At 31.4% G+C, this 21,889-nt stretch overlaps 2 protein-coding genes across 2 annotated transcripts; one reads left to right on the top strand and one right to left on the bottom strand.

The window, feature by feature from the left end:
• The first annotated feature begins 1,811 nt into the window (after positions 1-1,811).
• Positions 1,812-4,012, top strand: LOC114738596 (sanguinarine reductase-like). Its single transcript, XM_028926659.1, has 4 exons — positions 1,812-1,957; positions 2,085-2,182; positions 3,130-3,239; positions 3,856-4,012. The coding sequence occupies exons 1-4, from the start codon at positions 1,875-1,877 to the stop codon at positions 3,919-3,921; spliced, it is 357 nt and encodes a 118-aa protein (XP_028782492.1). The 5' UTR covers positions 1,812-1,874; the 3' UTR covers positions 3,922-4,012.
• An 11,138-nt stretch (positions 4,013-15,150) lies between these two features.
• LOC114738595 (non-specific phospholipase C3-like) lies at positions 15,151-21,041 on the bottom strand. The gene is made up of 4 exons (XM_028926658.1): positions 20,315-21,041; positions 15,921-16,330; positions 15,663-15,833; positions 15,151-15,570 (listed from the first exon to the last, which is right to left on the bottom strand). The coding sequence occupies exons 1-4, from the start codon at positions 20,947-20,949 to the stop codon at positions 15,230-15,232; spliced, it is 1,557 nt and encodes a 518-aa protein (XP_028782491.1). The 5' UTR covers positions 20,950-21,041; the 3' UTR covers positions 15,151-15,229.
• Positions 21,042-21,889: the final 848 nt, after the last annotated feature.

The following is a 21,889-nucleotide window of genomic DNA, read 5'->3' as shown; positions in this document are numbered from 1 at the left end:
TTTATTGGTGATTAAAGATGTCATAAAATATGACTGTTCTGTCCGAAATTAAAAGTGTTCTGTGAACCTTCTAAATTTTCTACTATTTTGTCTCAAATTTGTTTGTTAATATCCTGATGTAGACTGCCCTTTGACAAGATATAATAAGAGAAAAGAAAAGATCAAGGTCGTTGTTATTGTGGTTTTCTTTATTGAGTTAAAGTTAGGTACAAATCAACTCGCTGATGATTTGAAGAGAAAAATCAAACTACAGTTTGATCAGAGTTGTTAGTTCAAGGCACTAATTGGCTTCCTTTGCCACATTGCTTTTGGCTTAAAGACAACCCCCCTCCCCCAATTGTCTAGAATAAGAGGCACCCACTTGTGCCTTCTTATTCCTAGATTTACCAAGCATAGATCAAAACTTTAAAGGTTGACTGAAGTGATAGGTCGAATTCTTGTGGAGTGATAGGTTGACTGAAGAATTGGTGCTACTTTAAAGGTTATAAATTGGTCCTTTTTAAAGAATGCCTTTGGTTGTAACCAAAAAATAGAAAAGGATGTCTTTGGTATCTCCTTTATTTGATCATTCTTTTAAAAGGCTTTGCTGGAAGTTGGAACTACATAATCAATCCCCAATTTACATGATGTAGGCAAGGAAAGAATAAGAAGCTTCTACTGGAAATTGAGGTTTTACCAAATGAATTGCCCAATGCATGGGAATTATAATGGTGGATGAGAGACACATGGAGTTCTTTTTTTTATTTTTTAGTTGACTAGGTAGTCTGAGATAAATTGGGGTAAGGACAGAGGGAGAATCAGGCTTAATTTGTTTATGTGGGGAGTTCCATTCCTTTTTAAGTTGTTTCTGTGTCTATTTTAACTGTAACGCAAGGGAAATACTTGAGTCATAATATGCTATCAAATTAATACATTCCTAGGTGCATGGTGAACGTAGGGTTGAGATGTTACAAAACGAGATGGGTGGCTTGGAGAGACATTGAAAATAGAGTCAAACTTGGGTGAGCTAATGGAATTCACGGCTGTAATCAATGGTTCCCTTGTCGGTAGGGAAGAGAGGAGAAAATCAGTAGTTGTGTTGTCTCTTGCACAAAGGTAAACACAAAGGGTTAAGGTGCAATTTGTTTCAAGAGTTTTCACTCAAGATCATTGGGTGTCTGGAATTTTTTTTTTTTGGGGTGAAAATTTGCCTCAAAAGTTTAAAATCGTAGTAATTTTGCCCCCCATACCATTACAAAACTAATGTTGACTGTCAAAATTGTAACGTTGACTATTACATTTTTAATGATTGGGGGCAAAATTGTTATGATTTTAAACTTTCGGGGCAAATTTGCACCTAAAAAAACTTTTGGGCATCCAGTGCTCTTGTGTGAAGACTTCTGGGACAAATTTGCACCTTAACCCTAAACACAAAATTCCAGGTGTGACAATGGCACTGAAAGAGCAGATTTGGCTAAATTTAGTGCACAAGAAGAGGGGAAAAGAAAATAATAGAATTCTAAATATATCTTAGATATTGATGTACAACTTATAGTAAATATCAGGATAACTATTTTATTTGATTATAGACAACCTGATAAGAAATCCTTATATTTCCTAGATATGAGTCCCTAGTATTTTAATCCTGCTCTCTACTAGGAGATAAAGTATCTCATTGCTCGAATTTCTTCTTTGATAATTCCTATTCATCGTAAATTGTCCCAATTATCCTATTACGAAGCTCCAGTCCCGTACTGTACTGGCAACATCTCATAATGAAATGAAATTAATTTCATGTTTCCATCTTCCATCATAGTTGCACTTTTATCATCTAGAAGACTTGTTGATTGTTTGTGTCACACATCTACTCATAATCTACTTTGTGGTGTAGCGTTATGAACCTATTTGGTGTCCTCAAATATAAGAAGATGGCAGAGGATTTTCTCCAGAGTTCGGGCATTCCATTTACTATTATCAGGTAAGGTGAAAGTTGCGTTTACTTATTATCTTTGCTGGTATATAAATAAATAAATGGAACACATTAATTTGGATTATGTGCCATTGAGCTCTTAAATCTCTTCATTCCACATTTTAATGCATGTCAGACCTGGGAGGCTGACTGATGGGCCATACACGTCTTATGATCTTAATACTCTGCTCAAGGCCACAGCAGAGCAACGGCGTGCTGTCCTTATGGGTCAAGGTATGTTAAGATGCTTGTTTTGCCTTGGCACTAGTTTTTATGTTTTTGTTCTTCATTTCTAAGCATTTTCAACCAATGAGTATAGAGAGGCTGCTAGAAGCTCAATGTGGTGATATTATATTATAAACCAACGATTTGATTGCTAGTTTGGTTTGCGTTTTAAGAACAAGTGGAATCTGAATTGGGACGAGTGTTTCTTTGTGGTAATGACCATAGCTAGGAAAATATGGATGCTAGGCTCTCTTGATTAGCAATAGAAATTGCTCAAAGCTTGGAACTACGTACCATTTGTGCTGAGGGTGCTATGTCACATACAACTCTCTATGTCTTTTGTAAGGTAGATTGATTAGAAAATGGAGGTTCCGGTTTGGTAAGTTTTGAAAATGGTATAGATATTGACATTGGAGCTACCATTTTGTACGTGACTCCCCACAATTGTAGCAACAAATGAAGTTGATCTGAACCAATGCAAAATTATCCTGAATTATACGTGATGAGTCTTGAAATAAATGGACAGCATTCTTAAAATATCTTGAGAATTGGTCTATAATTTATTTGAATCTTTTCTCTGCGTTTAAAACAAACCAATTTGTTCTTCTTTGAACTTGCAAAAAAACAAGTGAAGGTCTTCATACTCGGACCAAATTTATCACCATTCCCTTTCATGAAACTCAGCTGCAGAACTAACAAAAGAAACAGCAGAAGTGAAATGCTAACCAATGTAAGCATCTGGACTTTACATAATACTCAGAAGAGAAAAGACTCAACTTTTAATGTGACAAATGACAGGGCAGTTCCTGAATTTTCTAAATGACTATTCGAGTTGAAACACATGGTAGTTATCAGGAGTAGAGTTCACCATAGTTAATACTTCTATAATTAGTTTATAATTGGGATGGTCTTTTCTTTCTTTTTCTTTTTGATAAGCATCTGCAATCGACTTTCAGGAGATAAACTGGTTGGAGAGGCCAGCAGAATTGTTGTTGCTGAAGCTTGCATACAAGCTCTGGATGTAGAATTCACTGAAGGCAAAGTATATGAAATCAATTCTGTTGAGGTAAGCTTTTAATAGATTTCGCATTATATAGTATAAGCTATGGCATATGAATTTGTAATGTCAGTGCGATTAGAAATGGCATGACAAAAATTTAAGGGGCCAATCTTCCTTGGCTAAGTAAAAATACTGGCGATTACTGTTTTGTGCCTCAGCATCCTTAGGTTGCGCAATTTTAACCTTTTATTTGCACTTCGCTTTCATCGTGAATACCACAACTTGGGCCCTGTTTTTGCTGCCATAAGAGAGGCATTTGCTTTTCATTCCTATATAAATGGGATACATAACATCTGCTGATCTGCACCTCTAGTAGAACTTATTTTTGTGATCATCGAGAGAAGTTCTCATTTTCAACATTTTTTGGCTGTAACCTAAATTTGTTTCTCCCATATTGCACAAAGTCTAAGGAATAAGCCACACTATTCACGACTTATAATAGCTTCTTGTAAATTTTATATTGTCGGTTAATATGAATTACGGGTCTTTAGTTGTCATCTTTTCTGTCAGTACGTCTCTTATTTCAATTTGTATTTCTGCGGATAGAGGTTTATGGACTAAAATGAATATATTGATGCATATAATTGATGCTAAAATGAATATATTGTAATAATGATCATAGGGTGAAGGTCCTGGAACTGATGCTGCAAGGTGGCAAGAACTATTCAAAGCTGCAGAGTCCCACTAACTACAAATACATGGTTTGTGTGTGTATGTGTAACATGGAAACTGACAATTAGGCATCTTAAATTACTGTTGTAAAGTGTAGTATTCTAATCATGTCTTCAGTAAGTAGCATGCGTGTGTAAATCTGTACGATCTTGTGTTGCTGTTTTGGACAAAGTTCCATGGTTTTGTCAAGCGCGGCAGGAAGACATTCCGTCTATCCTTGCAAGCTTTGTACATTTCTTTTTTTATGGTTTAGTGGCATCCTTGGCTTATCCCCAAAAGGGGGGGGGGGGGGAGCATGTGCGTGAGATGGGAACCAGTTTCCCTGCTAAGCACGATGATGCGCACCAAGTGCTCATCACCCAAAGCGCAGCGTTTCAATTAAAAGTAGACAGGGGTTCTATTTATTAAATCGCCACAGTGGTGTTAAATTGTTAATAGCTCACACCAAGTAATTTTTGTTGGGCTCTACAAACACGCTTTTGCATTTCTCTTCAGCACCGCTTTATACAAATTGCTCTTCTGCATTTGAGCCAGAGTGGTGCAATTTTCCTATAAGAAATCGATGAAAACCAACATCTGAACCATTATTTTAAGTTTTTTTGCAATGGCTTCCGTTCGTCTCTTCTTCAAATCCTACTTTGGTTCATGAATCCCTGCACCAGCAAACTAGATCTGCGTAATCCTTTCAAGCATCATTGAACCAAATCTCTCACTATATGCTGTTGAACCATGCGTTACCTTTTATCCCCATGTGCCGTCCAAGGACAGCCACCGTCAATGACGACGCTCATAGGTGAAAAAACAATTCATGTCTGTAACCTTCCACTGTCAAAAGCAATTTCAGAATCTAACGATTAGGGTTATCATGCAATCAGTGGCCAAGATTTCTCCCTTAATTACTAAACGATGCGTTTGGGTGATGAGCACCTAGCAGGGAAACTGGTTCTGCGTGAGATGTGAGCTTTCTTTATGCTAGGTGTCTGTGTGTGTGTGTTTCTTTGTATTTTTAAGGTTTTTACCAACAAGAGTTGGTCTAGTTGATAAGGAATCAACTCATAACCTACAAGATCATGAGTTCAAATCTCAGTACCTATATGAGGATCTTGTTGGTGACTATCTATAAATATTTCTATAAGCATTCTCTAAATTTGGAGATATGCTTTGCCTCGGGTGGGCAAGAGCTAATTCACCTACACTTTTTTCTTTTTGCCAAATAAAAAAGTTTTTATTTTTGGAAAAAAAAAAAAAAGATCTTCAAAACTAGTCAGAAAACTTGAAGCAGTTAACTATTATTATAACGAAGCACTAAAGATGAGATTAAGAAGGAAGCATATTGAATTATTTATATTGTTTGATGCAGTTTGCTTGTAAAGTGAAATTACATTTTATAATGCTTTACATTGTATGCCTTTCTAATTGTAAATATTATTCTTATTTACATTTTTGATTTACTCTTTATCTTGTCGTAGTTATCATTTATATAATTCTTTCTCAAAGCATGACAAATGTTTGATTTTTTTAGGTGCGCATGTAGTTATTTGGTTAACTTATAATGTTATGTTCTCACCTAAAACAAAAAAAAAAAAACTTATAGTGTTATGTTTTTATTGACATATGATATATTTGTCATATTTTAATTTAATATTTTAATAAAAAGGTTAAGCCTACTTTGGTTCTTGTATTTTTAACGGGTTTTTATGTTGGTTTTTAAACCCCTCATTAAGATATATAAGGATGAGAATTACTCAAAATTAAAACTTGTTGAAAGTATAAATTTAAAAAATGAAAAATAAAATGTGTGATAGAAGAGGACAAACATCCATTTTTGACTAACAAAATCAATTTTGAGTAGAGAAATTGATTTTTCAATAATAAAATCTAATTTTGAACATTTGAATTCATGTTCTATTTCTTAGTTTCAAATTTGATATATCATCAATTTGAGTGGGAGCAATTCTTCATATGTTTCTTTGACCAAAAAAAAAATCTTCATATATTCACAAATGACTAGACAATTTTTTTACAAAGTCAGAGAAGAATTGCATCATATCCCTTTGACCAAATATAAATTTCCTTTGTAGCAAAAAAAAATTTCTCAAATAAGAAATTCCCTAATTTTTTCTTTTTAATGATAATATGAAAAGTACTGAAACAAGAACATTGAGACTACATCAAACAATTCTGAATTGAGTTGAGGTGCTCTCTATCTTCACACTCATCAGGTGCTTAACACGCACACACACCATGAATTATGGGGAAATTTCATTTAAGGACCGTAGAAGAGCATTTATATCAGTCAACTTCTAAAATATTCTAAAATATCACTACAGAACTAAAGAACTAAATTGAAATTAAAATTAAGAGTAAGATTATAATAATACCTCTCACTTTATTTTTTTAAAAAATAAATATTAAGGGACGCAACTGTTTCGGCCACCGGTGCTCAGGTGGCCGCCACTGGAGGTTGGACCTCTAGTGGTCGTTACTGTAGCTTTGGTGGCCAGAATATTTTTTTTTTTTAAACAAGATAGCAAAGGGAAGGTTTGAACCCATGACTTCTTGACACAGCAAAAATAATGTAACCACCAAGCCAAGCAAGCCATTCAATTATGTGATGCAAATAAAAATATGTATATAACAAAACAAACGCAACTGTCCAAGTATAAATGAACAGGTGAAATTAGATGATTTATAAGTAAAATTCAATAATTTACAATAAAAATTAGGCAATTTACAAATAACATAATAAAATTCACAACTCTAAATGCAAGTGTTCAAATGCAAATGAGAAAATGAAATTTGAAGATTTACAACAAAAGTTTATGGATTTACAACCCAAATTTGGCTATTCACAAGAAACATAAGAGAATTCACAACCCAAAATGTAAGTGTGTTGAGTGTAAGTGAACAAGTAAAATTCAACAATTTACAACAAAAATTTGACAATTTACAAATAACATAATAGAATTCACAACCCTAAATGCAAGTGTTTAAGTGTAAATGAGCAAGTGAAATTTCAATATTTACAACAAAAGTGTATAGATTTACGAGTGAAATTCGACAATTTACAAATGAAATTCAACAATTTCACTTGCTTATTTACATTTATATATTTGTATTTGGGGTTGTGAATTTTATTATATTATTTGTAAATTGCCTAATTTTTGTTGTAAATTGTTGAATTTCACTTGTAAATCGTCAAATTTTATTTGTAAATTATCGAATTTCACTTGTAAATTGTTGAAGTTCACTTGTAAATTCATAAACTTTTGTTGTAAATCTTCAAATTTCACTTGCTCATTTACACTTAAATATTTACATCTGGAGTTGTGAATTCCATTATGTTATTTATAAATTGCTTAATTTTTGTTGCAAATTACTGAATTTCACTTGTAAATCGTTGAATTTCGCTTGTAAATTATCAAATTTCACTTATAAATTCATAAACTTTTGTTGTAAATCTTCACATTTCACTTGCTTATTTACACTTGAACACTTACATTTGGGGCTGTGAATTTTATTATATTATTTGTAAATTGGCTAATTTTTGTTGTAAATTGTTAAATTTCACTTGTAAATCGTCTAATTTCACTTGTTCACTTATACTTGGATATTTGCGTTTGTTTTGTTATATATATTTTTATTTGCATCACATGATTGAATGGTTTGCTTAGCTTGGTGGTTACATCACTTTTGGTGTGCTAAGGGGTCATAGGTTCAAACCTTCCCTTAACTACCTTGTTTAAAGAAAAAAAGAATTCGGCCATCGAAGCAGTTGCGTCCATTAATATTATTTTTTTAAAAATAAAAATGAGGGGTATTATTATAATCTTACTCTTAATTTTCATTTCACTTTGGTTCCTTAGTCCTGCAGTGATATTTCATAATGTTTTGGGGGTTAACTAATATAAATTCTCTTCTGCCATCCTTAAATGAAAATTTCCCTTGAATTATTCACAATGACACAGCCAGAACTTTCCGGGAAAAATGACGATAAATTAGAGAGACCAATTGCATAGACTAAAGCATCAATCACGTCGATCACAAAATATTAAAAGTAGTCAACAGCAAAAATATAGTAGTTAATAGTTAAGCAAGAATAGTCATCAAATTTTAAAAAAATAAAAATAGTCAATCACAATATTAAAGTAGTCAGTAATTAAATAAGAGTAATTATCAGAGTTCTAAAAACCAATTTAATCAATAGCTAGAAAAAAGTAGTCAATACATAAAAAAGAGTAGTTATCGAAACTTCGGTAACTAGCCAGTGGCAGGTTTCTTGATGCCGAAGCAATGGCAGCTAAAAACCTGCTGAGGTAGCAATATTTAAAAAGAAAAGAAAAAAAAAATAATAAAGGGTGTTTGTGTAATTTGGCAAGATTTGAAAATTCCAAAATACTCCTTCGGTCCTTAATATAAGACTTATTTAACTAATGTGATTAGATTAAGAAAATTAGATAAGTTAGTTAATTATAAGAAATATAACATATTTTTTCTAAAACACTATAATTATCTTCCTTAATATCCTCCTTCTTTTTTCTACTTGGTTACGGTTGAGAAAGTATCCATAGGGATAATTTAGAAAAATTAATAAATATGAAAAATATGTCTTGTATTTAAGATCAAAATCAACTCAACAATTAGGTCTTATATTAAGGATCGGAGGAGTAATACAAAGAATCTAAATTGAGATTTTAAGATTCATCGATATTGATTTATTTTTTAGTAATTTCTAAGATAGTTTATCGTCTTTTTTCTAAAAATTTTTGCACATAATAATGGGTTTCACATAGTCAAAGAAGAATTGCATAATATCCCTTTGCCCACCTAATATAAATTTCCCAAAACAGAATTTTCCCTAATTTTTTCTTTTTCTTTGTTAATGATAATATAAAAAGTGTTATAGATAAAGAAGAAATATAGAGAAAAATCATACAGAAGAAGAGATAATCAACAAGAGAGAGTACTTCTCATTCCATTCAAGTGTGCTCAATACATTACATGGCTTCTATTTATAGGCACAACTTTATACTTTTGATAGAATCTACAGATTACATAATAATATGAGATAATTGTGGGATATAGAGATAATAGGAGATATTAGAGATTATAAGAGATAGAGGAGATAATGGGAGATATATGGACATTCACAAAGATATTATTATATTCATAACACTCCCTCTTGGATGTCCAATATTATTAAAAAACTTCAACTAGGAAAAATCCTATAGGATAAAAACTTAGTGAAAGAAAAAGAGTACATCATTCATTGATACACTATGCAATGCTGCCTCATTAAAAACCTTACTAGGAAAACCCAGTGAAACAAAACCATAGACAAGGAAAAAAGAGTACAGCGTGCATTAACTCCCATTTTTAACAACATCAGTTGACATCTTCGAGCCTGCAAAATCTAATATAACGAACAACCCTTCTAAATATTGTAATGAGATAAAAACATCAAATATAAATTTCATAATCTTCTGAAAATTATGAGACGAATAGTTCTTTTGTGGTTTATCCACACGTGGATCATACTATGATCTCTTGACATGAGAATCAAACAAAAATACTTTATCTATATAGCCATTAAAATTAGTCTTGGGTACCTTCAAATAAAATAATATTACCTCCATGACACCTTTAAAGTAATGAAGAATATTTTTAATTCCATTCCAATATCTTCATGTTGATAAAGAACTATATCATGCTAATCAGCAAATGATATATCATATTCTGTATGACTAGATATATAAATGCTTTAGTAATACTAAAATACAATACTTTTGGACCAAGTGTTTATTCATTATCTTCTAGAGGTCTAAATCGATCTTTAGTCCATATCTAAAGATCTTGCAACTACTAAAACATATAATGGATGTTGCTTATCCACATAATGGATGTGACTTATTTATATGTATTCTTCTAAAAGCTTTCATTTTAAATTTTTTCTTTAAGTAATCCGTAACTTTTGAAAACTCATCAAGAGTTCTGATATATCATTATAAATAATACTGACAACAAACTCATTATGAATCTTTTCACAAATAGACAAGTTAGAATAAGTTTACATCATTCTTTCAGTTGATATTAACTACATATATCTCATATAGAGACTTACTTCAATAGTGTTCTTGAGAACATAATTGAATGCTTCTAGAAACTTAAATCCTTCAAGGATTTTCATACATTATGATCCATATCTATTCATGTATTGGATCATTTATATTTATACAAGGATTTAGATCCTTCTGCAATTCACATATAATTTCACTATATAGTGAGTCACTATATTTTCTAGATGCATATGAGATATTTTCATATATTATCAAACTGTTAGATTGATAAGATACATAAAAATTTTAATTCACCACAAGATTGTATTTCTCTTTTCTTGTACAAATGCCTATTACACTTCAGGTGCTTGGGTTAGAGCTACACAAATCTCTTGTTATAATGTCGCGTCTTTTCTTTTCTGTTGGCCAACCATTTTTCTGTCTATATCTCATAACAGATTTATATATAAGATTCTCATTTGATCATATGATATCATCAATCAAATTATTGTCGAGAATTTTATTCCTTTATTGGTCCCATTTTCTTTTATGACATAATATATTGAGATTTCTTTATTGCTTTTAAACACTTAAACCTCTTCAGGAGTTAAAGAGTTATGTCTTAACCTCTTTTGCAATTCATGCCTCCTTAGTATGATCATCATGATCATTTGCTCCTTTTTCTTTTCTTTTGGAACCAATCATAATCTCATGCTTTTAGCATGTCTTCAAGAATATGAGCATTTTTAGCTGGAATATAAAAATTAAGAATTCTCATTTGGGTCAGTAATTGCATCTGGCAGACATTAGTAATGTTTGACAAATGCAATACTTTATGAACTTCTAGTTCATACTACTCTATTTGAGGATCTACATTTGATAGTAAAAATGTATTTTATGTGTTTTCTTTTCCAGCTCCATATTTTCTCCCCCTCATATTGAGAACATTTAATGTAGGTCTACCAAATCCATAAATCTGCTTTAAAAACATTATTTTGTTTCATTTAAAGACAAACAAGAATAAGGAGATTCTTATCCAACAGTAATCCCAACTTACTTTTAATATCCATCTATGAGCATTATTGCGGTAAAATAATAGAAATTGCACATTCTAAGATGAAAAATATCTTGCTCCTGACCAAAAGCCAATTATAATGGGAGAATTCACAATACATTGTTGGTTTGATGCATTATGTGTAAAAATGTATAAAATCAATCATCCCAATACTCAAATGGGAATTCTATTCTCATAAACTCTGATCTAGCTATTTATTGAGGCTTTTACTAAACATATAATCATCAGCAACGAGAAGAACAATCACTAGCAATCTCAACGAGAATCATATTGATTTCATAATCAAGAACTTATGTAATCGATGTAATTATCTAAACATATTGGCAAACTTCATGTTACAAGTTAATCATAAACACCTGTGACCATTTTATAGATGCATCTTTCACTTATAGAGTATTACTTTGGTCCACTTGGTGTCTAAATGGGCCCATATATAAAGTTGATACATTATAAATCTGCACGGATCTGATTTCAAGCATAGCTAGTGATGTTCTCTTATTTAGTTCTTTTAAGAACAAGCAACACATAAAAATTCTTGAATCATGTATCATTTTTAAAGAATCTTCTGGTTTTTTAATAAATGACAATGCACATTTTTCATGATATTTTGTATCATTATAATCTGGGATGATCTGACCGTTTCTACCAAACTATGAATGGATAAACTTCTAGTTTATTGTAAAATTATTCTCAATTATTGGTAAACGAACTTATTGTTACCATGTTATATTATTTATCTTTCTCCTTAATATTTCATAAGGAATATGTTATCAATTATGGATTTTATCTCCAGGATAATGAATCATAATACTAACAAATTCCATCCAACATAATTCACACTTGTATTTCAATAATCTCCCCCTCAAGTGTGAGTCATATAAATATATTTTTCTTATTTCTATATTTCAAATAGAATGAATAGCATATAGTAAGCTAATAACATATCTTTAATTTGAAAATCCAAATGCTTCCTGATTCATATATGATAATGGATTTCAATCGAATTGAGTTATCACCTTAAGACTTTTTGATAAACAAATACTCTAATATATATAGTTGCTCAGGAACTAACATATATTGTTTTTTTCACTATATGATATACTTTACTTTTTGTTATGCTTTTTCAAAGTATGATATATATATATATATATTTCAAAACATAAAATTATGTGGAAATTTTGTTATTCAAAACTTATTCATAAATTTATAAATTCAACAAAAATTTGAAAAGATCTATAAGGGCTAAAAGCAAACTATATAGTTACGAAGATTTAAATCATAAGTCTTCAGGGCAATTTATAAGTCATTAGTCTTCAAGACTCTATATAGTAAATATATATATTTTAAAAATCATTTGTATTCCTTGATATTTGAACCATAAGCCTTCGGGGTTTTAAAAATATCATAAGTTATTATTTTCATGTCATTCAATAATACGAGTGTAATGGCTGCTGGCTATTTAGTAATAGGAAATTATAATATTAATAAATATCAAATTGAATGTCAAGAATATATGAGAATAAGATAAGAATAAAACTTGAATTTCAAATTAATTAAATGTAACATGAAATAAAGAGAAAAGATAAACTTTTTTACCAACATATCATTCACTATATAGTTATTAGTTTTCTGGGCTACATTATTTATAATTCTAATTGTCATAATTTTTCTTTTATAAACAAACCATATAATGATCCTTCTCATAATCAAAACTATACGGTTTCAGGCCATTCAATAAAGAAAATAAAGATACATGGCATCTAACTATTTAATTTCAAAATAAAAAAATTAAAGATATATGGTTTCTGACCATAAGATAAAAATTTGATGTTATATAGCTTCTAGCCAATTAATAAAATAACAAAAAAATTAAATATTTATGACTTCCGACCATAAGATAGAAGATCAAAATTATATGGATGCGAGCCATTTAAAAAGATATAGAAAAATTATATATATATATGGCTTCTGGCCATAAAATAGGAAATTCAATATGATATATATAAATAAAGATAAATTAAATATATATGATGCTTCTAGTAATAAAATAGAAAATACAAATTATATGGCTTTTGATAATAAGATAGAAAATCAAAGTTATATGACAACTAACCATTTAATAAGATAAAATAAATTAAATATATATGACTTCTGGTCATAAAATAGAAAATTCAAATTATATGGCTTCTAGCCATTTAACAAGATAACGATAATCAAATATATATGGCTTCTAGTCATAAGATGGAAAATTTATACCTAAATACTTCTAGTTATTTAATAAGATAAAATATTAAATATATATGGTTTCAAGCCATTTAAAAAAAATAGAGAATTAACCATATATATATATATGGCTTCTAGCCATAAGACAAAAACTCAAAGTTGTATAGCTTCTGGCTATAATATAGAAAATCAAAATCATATGACTTTTAGCCATTTAATTTGAAAAGAATGGAAAATCAGAGTTATATGGCTCCTGACCATTTAATCTCAATAAGATGAAAACCTAGAATTATATGGCTTTTGGCCATTTAACTTTAGATGGTAACTCTTTAAGGATACCGCTAGTATCCATTGGAACTTCGGGTTCCATCGAAATAGTAACGTCAGGTCAATAAGGAATAGAGGGGGAGGAAAAAAAATTCTCTCATCATAATTAGTTCAGAAGATATAATATCTATATCAAAATTAAATTATAGCACTAAAAAGTAAAGCAAAATCTCCAATCATAGTCATGGAACCTGATGTTTGAAACAACGGTAGATAATCCTTTTAATTATGTATAATGGCTTAGATTATCCTAGATAAATTGAATAGGAATACGGATACTCTAAAATACCATATATATGATGCTCGAGGTATTTTATTTGAACAGAGCAAATGATACTCTAGAAAAATAATATAGATGATGCTCTAAAATTATGATGGGATAGAAAAGTATATCATACGCACCTTGGTTAAAACTTCGTGCTGATAACGTGTTATAAATAAAGAAGAAATATAGAGAAGAATCATACAGAAGAAGAGATGATCAACAAGAGAGAGTACTTCTCATTCCATTCAAGTGTGCTTAATACATTATAGGGGTGTTCAAGGCCGGCCCGTCCCGGTCGGCCCGTTCCGGTCCCGGTCTTATTGGGACGGGACGGATCCGTCCCGAAATTTTTCGGGACGGGACAAAAAAGGGACCGGGACGGGACGGGGTCGTCCCGTCCCGGTTCCTTTTTTTTAAAAAAAAAAATTAATTTTTTAAATTTTTTATATAATATCATTTTTTTCATATTTTTTTAAGATTTGAGACTATTGTATGGAATTATGGATATATTTATTTAGAGTTTTTATATTTGTTAATGATTTGAGATTATTGATTATTAGAATTTTAGCAAGTTTTTATTGTGTTAAAAGCTTTTGTTTAGAGTTTTTAATAACTATTATATGTAATATTTTGAGCTTTTGTTTAAGAGTGCCCAAACAAATAAAAAGATGTTTTTATAAGATTTAAGCTCAAAAAAATATAATTAAAAAAATCATATTTTTTAAAAAAAATTAAAAAAAATTAAAAAAAATTAAAAAAAATTAAAAAAATTAAAAAAAATTAAAAAATAATAATTTCGGGACGTCCCGGTCCCGTCCCGGATCCGTCCCGTCCCGACCGGGACCGGGACAACCCCGGGACGGGCCGGGACACGGGACAGAAAATCTGTCCCGTTACTGTTCAATGGGACGGAACCGGGACGGGCCTGTCCCGGTCCCGATCCGTCCCGTGAACACCCCTAATACATTATACATTGCCTCTGTTTATAGGCATGACTTTACACTTTCGATATAATCTACAGATGACATAATAATAGTGGGATATAGAGACAATGAGAGATATTAGATATTATAGGAGATATAAGAGATAATGAGAGATATATGGACATCCACCAAGATATTCATGACAAAAAGTAATTAATACAGGAATATTGAGACTACACCAAACAATTCCCGAATTGAGTTGACATGCTCCCTACCCACTAAACTGTAACACAATGTTTCAATCTTGAACCAGCTTTTCACACTCATCAGCCTAATTAACACACCCACGCACATCACCAAATTGAATTATTCACAAGGACATGGCCAGAACTTTCCGGGAAAAAAATGACGAGAAATTAGAGAGACCAATCACAAAGACTGAATCATCAATCACGTCAATCACAGAATATACAACCAAGAATCTTGTGCCAGAAGCTTCTGGGAACTGCTGATGTTGGAGGACAATGTGAATCTGCACATTCAACAATTTCAGATCCATCGACACCGGTCTGCTTTGCCTTCTCACACTCTTTCATGAAGAACTCGAGTGCTTCTTCCACATATTTCACTGCGCCTGCAACGTTCAAACCCTCCACTAACTTGTTAGGATATATATCTTTCTTGTGATCTCCATTTAGGGTTGCAGCTAACTGCACCAATTCTACTTGAAAATCACTTAATTCTGTTTGTTCATTTGCTTCAGCCTCTCTCAGTTTTGCTGGTTCTGGCAAAGTCACTGCACATTTGCAACAAGCAAAGGTCTAATCCGAATCATGTAAAGTTTATTATATTATGCTTTTGCAAGGTTAAAGGATTAATTATAATTACTTGGACAATCAGTTCGCGGGGTGGGCCGAGTCAGAAGGACCTCGAATGTTGCAGCCCATGCATCACGCTTCGTCAAGAACTCAGGTAGGTTGAACATCTTCTTCACAGTTGCTGGTATAGACGAATGCTCGTATTGTGATGTTGCCTCTGGCCCAGACGCTTCATGCAACACTGCAACAATTATTCATTCAATATTCCATCAATCTTTAATTGAATCCATAAATCTCTCATGTACAAGACAAAGCACCAATCAAACACCTGTGCCAGGCTCGATCCAAGGAGAAATGAAGATTGCAGGAACCCTAACACCAAGGCGATCAAACTGAAACTTAAAAGGATCAGGACCGATGATCCCGTCGGGGCTGGGGACTTCCGTCACCGGTGTCGGAACATGATCGAAGAACCCTCCGTGTTCGTCGTAAGTGATGACGAAGAGCATTTCGTTCCACTGAGGACTTGATCTGAGAGCTTCGTAGACTTCTTTGATGAAGTGTTGGCCCTTGGAGACGTCGTGCGAAGGATGGTCGTCGTTGCCGGGAATGGATAACAAGTCCCAGAACCTTTGCTCCAATACCACGTAGTTTGGGAGCTTCCCTTCTTCGCAATGCTTCTTGAACTCTAAGTCGAACGAGTGGAAGTTGTCTATGTTCTTCAGCTTCCTCAGGTTCCTGCCATGTTGCATTGTACGCGTTAAACGCCGCCGTTTAGCAGCTAAAGCAAAACGATTTCTTTTGTTTTCAAAGTCTGATTGATGCATCTGCTAATCCTATTGGATGAAATTCTATTCAAGAAAAAGTCAGGTATTAAATTTGAATATCTCTCTCATCAGAAATTTGAACCTTGATTTACCATATTACTAATAGCCCCTTCTATTAGATCCAATTCTTATTGGTTTAGGTCTTGTTAGTTTTTCAATAATGATTTACGTAACACAATAGAAGGATATGAATAAAATTTTGTCTCAACTTATATAAAAGCACTGAACAAACACAACTACAAACAAGCTCTTTGTAGTCCCTCCTCTTCTTTTAGTAAGTTTCAAATTTACGCAAAAACTAAAAACTTTGCTAAAAAGGGTTTAAAACAGTGAATATGAAAAAATGCAACTAATTTTTCTATAAAAAAAATCTTATTTATGAAAGGCATGAATGGGAGAGAAAATGAGTGAAATAAAAAAAGAGAGAAAATGAGCAGAGAAAAAGGATATGAGTGAGATATATAATTAATTAAAAGTAAACTAAAAATTAAAAAAAATATAGTAAAAGTTCAAATGTTATCAAATTATAACTTATATGAAGGATCAATCCCATTAAAAAAAACTTGAAGCTTATAAAAAGAGTTGGCAGGAGTATATTTTTAAAGGTACTACAAATCAGACTAATCATTAAATTAGTCAAGACTATATATATAATCATGAAATGTGTAATATCATTTAAATAAAATGGTATTAATTCACTAAGAAAATGAAACATTTATGCATAAACGATATATAATTAAACAAAACATATATATAATTAAACAAAACATAGTTACTAAAATAATAGTACACTAATATTTCTATTATCATCTCTCAAACTACAACTATATATCTCTTTCTGCGTTTTCAAGGGGAAAAAAATACTGACGGTTTTAGGAAATCGATGCCATCAAAGAAAATTGCATAAATCTCTTATGAGCTTAGTAAGAATTATTGAATTAACCAATTTTCTCTAAAGCAAAAAATTGTTTGTAGTTTAACCCAACTTAAATTTTAGATAAATCTTACTTTGATGTTATGATATTGCTTAATTTTTTATACTTATTTGACAATTTATTCAAGAATTTAAATACATGCTAACAAAGATGCTTTCTATTCAAACATGATAAATACTCAAATTTGGAGTTCAGTAATAATAGTAATAATAATGCAGTACCACATAACAACATATAGTTATTTCAAAGAAATTTGTTTAGTCCATATATTTAACAAACAAGCTGCAAGTCTTCAAGGCATAATTACATTTTTATTATTTTTAAATATACATAATTTTCAAAAATTATAATTCTCTTATTTAATTTTTAGCATCTCTATTTAATTTTTTTTATATAAATTATGTATTTAGATTCATTGAAGATATGAATTTAATCCTAAAACTCCAAAAAATTAAAGTTAGAATAAAATTAGATGTAATTATTGCCTCCATCATCAAAGTTTATGTAGTCTGAATAAAATTTTAAAACTCTATAGTTATTTCTATAATTTGATTAAAGGTTTAAATTAACGTTTCAACACAAGAGAGGAGTGACCGAAGATGAGTTTTATTGGATTACTTTTCATTTTAATTAACAATGATCTGAGAAAAGTGAAATAATAATATTATTTCTATGAAATATAAGAGGATTTAATAGGGAAACCCAACATTCTAATCTTTTTAATGGTGAAGTTTTACCTCTAACATTTTAAATTTCATGCAATCTCATCCTTTATTTACGTATTTAAAATCATTCTTTTCCTTATATTTATCTTAATGATTAAAATGAAACCTTTTTTTTACCAAAACAATTTTGATACTTTTGATCTTCTGAAGTATGAAAAAAAAAAACTTTCATACAAAGTAATCAACTTACAATCTCATCAGAAAATTGAAAAAAGAAAGTAAGATTGCATCAAATTTAATAGATCACAGTAAAATTGCACCACTAAAAAATCAAGGTGTTAAGTGTACTTGAGAAATAAGATCAAGGTATTAAAGGGACCTAAGAAATAAATTTAGGGTGTTATGTGCACTTTTATCCTATTTAATACTTTTTTGGTATTAAATATAAGACATATTTTATTGTGTAAATTATACTACAAACAAAATTTTATATTTAGAACTAGAGGGGGTGTAACACAGTGGACAACAAAATTTGAAGGATATAATAGAGAATATCCACAGCTCAATCTCTAGAATATACCAGAGAAGACTCTTTTTTTCTTATGCCATTCATCCTGTGAATAATTAAAAACTAAAATCCACGAATAAGACAATTATATTTAGAACCACATTCTTAAATTTAAAATGGAGATTTATAAAAATAACAGAAATTATAAAACATATGGTCCTGTATGATTTTTTTATAATTTGAGAACTTGACATAATAAATATAAATAATTTGACCTAAGTAATTTTCTTAATTAAATTCACACTTTTATGCATAGTTAATTTCTTTAAGCTATAAAAAAATCATCATTATTTAGTATTTACAATGAATTCATAAAATTATGACATTTACAATTCTATGCCCTATATAACAAGAGATATATAATTGAGATTGGATTAAAATATAATTATCAAAATAATTTTAGTAGCTTATAATAACTTCTGAAAAGTTCAAAAATTCTAATTAATTTTAACAAATTTTCTGGGTACCTGTAAAATAATTAAAAATGACGCATGCCCATATGGACACACATGCTAAGTTGCATGTGACCCAAGAACATTCTTTTTTTGCTTTAAACATTATTTTATAATTTGGAGTTTACAAAAATTAATACTCCCTCCTGTTCTTAGAGATCCCAAAATTTAATTGTTATAGTCTTTTCATAAGATCCTAATTGTCTAAATATTAAATTTTTTCTATTAACTTTTTCCCTAATTAATGTTCTATTTTCTCTTCTTATCTTTTTATACTATATACTCCTTCTTTTTTAATCTAATTACTAATATTTCTCTTTCTTATTTACTCCATTAAATAGGTACATACTTAAAAAAAATTTTAACTTTTATATATTTAGTATTTTTAACTAATTTAGATTATTTTCCTAAATCGTGTAATTTAATTGAAAAAAAAAACCTTATAAAAAAGAGCGGAAAGAGTGGACGAATGAATCGAATCACACCAAGTACTGCCAACACGAAAAGAAACAAGTCCACAAACTGCCTGCCACTATCCATCAATGTGCAGCTTATTGGGTTTTTATCCAATGCACAAATTTCACTTTACCAAAATATAAAATATTAACAAAATATTTCAGGCCAAAAAAAAAAATATTAACAAAATATTCCACTGTTTACAATTATGAGCGTCATTTCTTTGAATATATACGTCTCTTCAAAGTCCATATAATTTTTAAAAATATATTTCTCAATCTAAATAAATTGGTTGAGAGGGTTGTTTTGGTTAACTAATTTTTTCTTCTAAATTTATAATTCAATTTTCAAATTATCTCTATTAATTCTATTTATTAAAAGAGTTTTTATTTGAAATAATTTTCAGAGCTAATGATTGAATGAGTATTTTAGAATATACATCTTGTACAAATAATTAACTTAATCTTTTAATCTTTATAGGTCAACTATGTAGATTCTACATTTAGCATTGAATGAGCAATTAAAAGGAAAAATGATAGAAAAAGATCGGTTGAATTTTAAAAAAATAAATAGATTATGTGAATTACTCTTGTAATGGTTTTACTTAAATCTGTCAAATTTACTTATTTATTATTTTAAAATTTAGTAGATATGTTTCTGTCACCTTTTCTGATTAAAACAATGAATATGTCATAGTCATCATTTTTCTTTCTTTTGCCCAAGTTGGCGAAAACAACTGCCTCAAGAAACACAAAACGTAGAAGAAAGAGAAAAGTGTACGTGCCTGTAGACGTAGAAGAAAGAGAAAAGTGTACGTGCCTGTAGAACAGCGTGGAGGGAAGGGACTGAAAATAAATCCCAAAAGTGAATCCATTTTCTTCCAACGAATCAAATATCGTCTTCTGCGGCAGACCTCCAATCAGCTTCTTCGTATCGTTGCTCGTCAGCCCATGCGACGTCGCCGAGTGAACGAACATCCGGTTCGGTTGCGTTGACGCAGGCACCGACGCGAACCACCGGTCGCACACCGCAAACTCCTTTACCAGTTTCTCATAAACCGGAACCCGACCCGGCTTGAATCCGTTCATCACCGTCTCCTCCATCTCCTTCCCTTCCTTCTGCCTTCCAGCATTCTGCACGAACCCCTCCATTTTCGCCGGCAGCTTCTTGGCCGCCGACTCCTCACTCCATGGCTCCCCAAACACCTGCTCGTATATGTCTTGAATCGAGTGCCCGGGGTCCAGGTCTACATACACCGACCGGTCTCCAAAGATGACCCGGTTTGACACCGGGTCGGAGGTAGACACCGGGTTCGACTCTGATCCGGTAACGCCGTCGATTTCTGGGTTCTGAGACTTCATCCAGCCAAGCATGTGGTCGAAAGAACGGTTCTCTTGAACCAAAACGACGATCGTTTTGATAGGGTGGGGAGTGGAAAAGGCAGACGAAGCCATTTTCGGAGCTGTGATGTTCTGATTCTAAACCAAGGGAGGCTATATTATATACGCACACCTATACAGGTAACGTGGGAAGTAAGAGATCAGAAGTTGAGAAGGTTTAAACTAATTTTATTTGAAGTTTTGATTCCGTTCGGCTTACTCTAGATGAGACATATATGACTTTAGCAACTTTGCTTCACCATAGTTACTTCGTGTACTCTTTCATACATTATTTTCACTATTTTTTTTTTAGTCATTGTCACCTTCCGTGACTAATATAAAAATTAATTTAATTTTTAAAATTTTAAATATAAGTTTAAATTCATTTTGTCTCTTATATTTATTTGTCATTATCAAAGTAATCATTATACTCTTGTAGTAGTTGCATATATCATAGGTTGTTTGGTTGGATTATAAGAAAGAAGATTACATGTAATCTTAATGCAAATGACTAATTCAGATGTTTTGTTGGACCTATGTGATGGAAAAAAGATTACATTTTTGTAATCTCTATTCCCTTAAATGGCTGCATACAGATTACATATCTATACCCTATGAATGAGGATTACAACATGATAAAATTACACTTTTATCCTTAAAATAAAGTAAGAAACCGTCAACCCTTCTTCCTCCCTACCCATCCACCACTCACCAACAAATCTACTCCAAAGCCTCCGATAGTTAGCGACAACCATCAATCTCCTTGTATGCTTCACCTCCGCATTGTTGTCGCCACCATCAAACTTCTCCATGCTCATTTGAACTCCTTCTGATCATCAGCATCGTCTCCAAAATTCCAATCACTTCGCAAATCTACCTCCCCCATCAATTTCCCTTCAGCAACGACCTCTACCTCCTGTGCCTTTGTAATTTCACTTTTTGTATATATGAATCCAAGCATGTCTTGTTAATTTGAATCCTAATTCATTTTTGCAAATTTGATACCTCTTCCACT

This window comes from Neltuma alba, unplaced genomic scaffold, assembly GCF_004799145.2.
Source record: "Neltuma alba isolate B1F8T4 unplaced genomic scaffold, ASM479914v2 tig00013632_pilon, whole genome shotgun sequence".
In the NCBI taxonomy this organism is placed as follows: domain Eukaryota; kingdom Viridiplantae; phylum Streptophyta; class Magnoliopsida; order Fabales; family Fabaceae; genus Neltuma; species Neltuma alba.
This window is presented reverse-complemented; position numbering and strand designations above follow the sequence as displayed.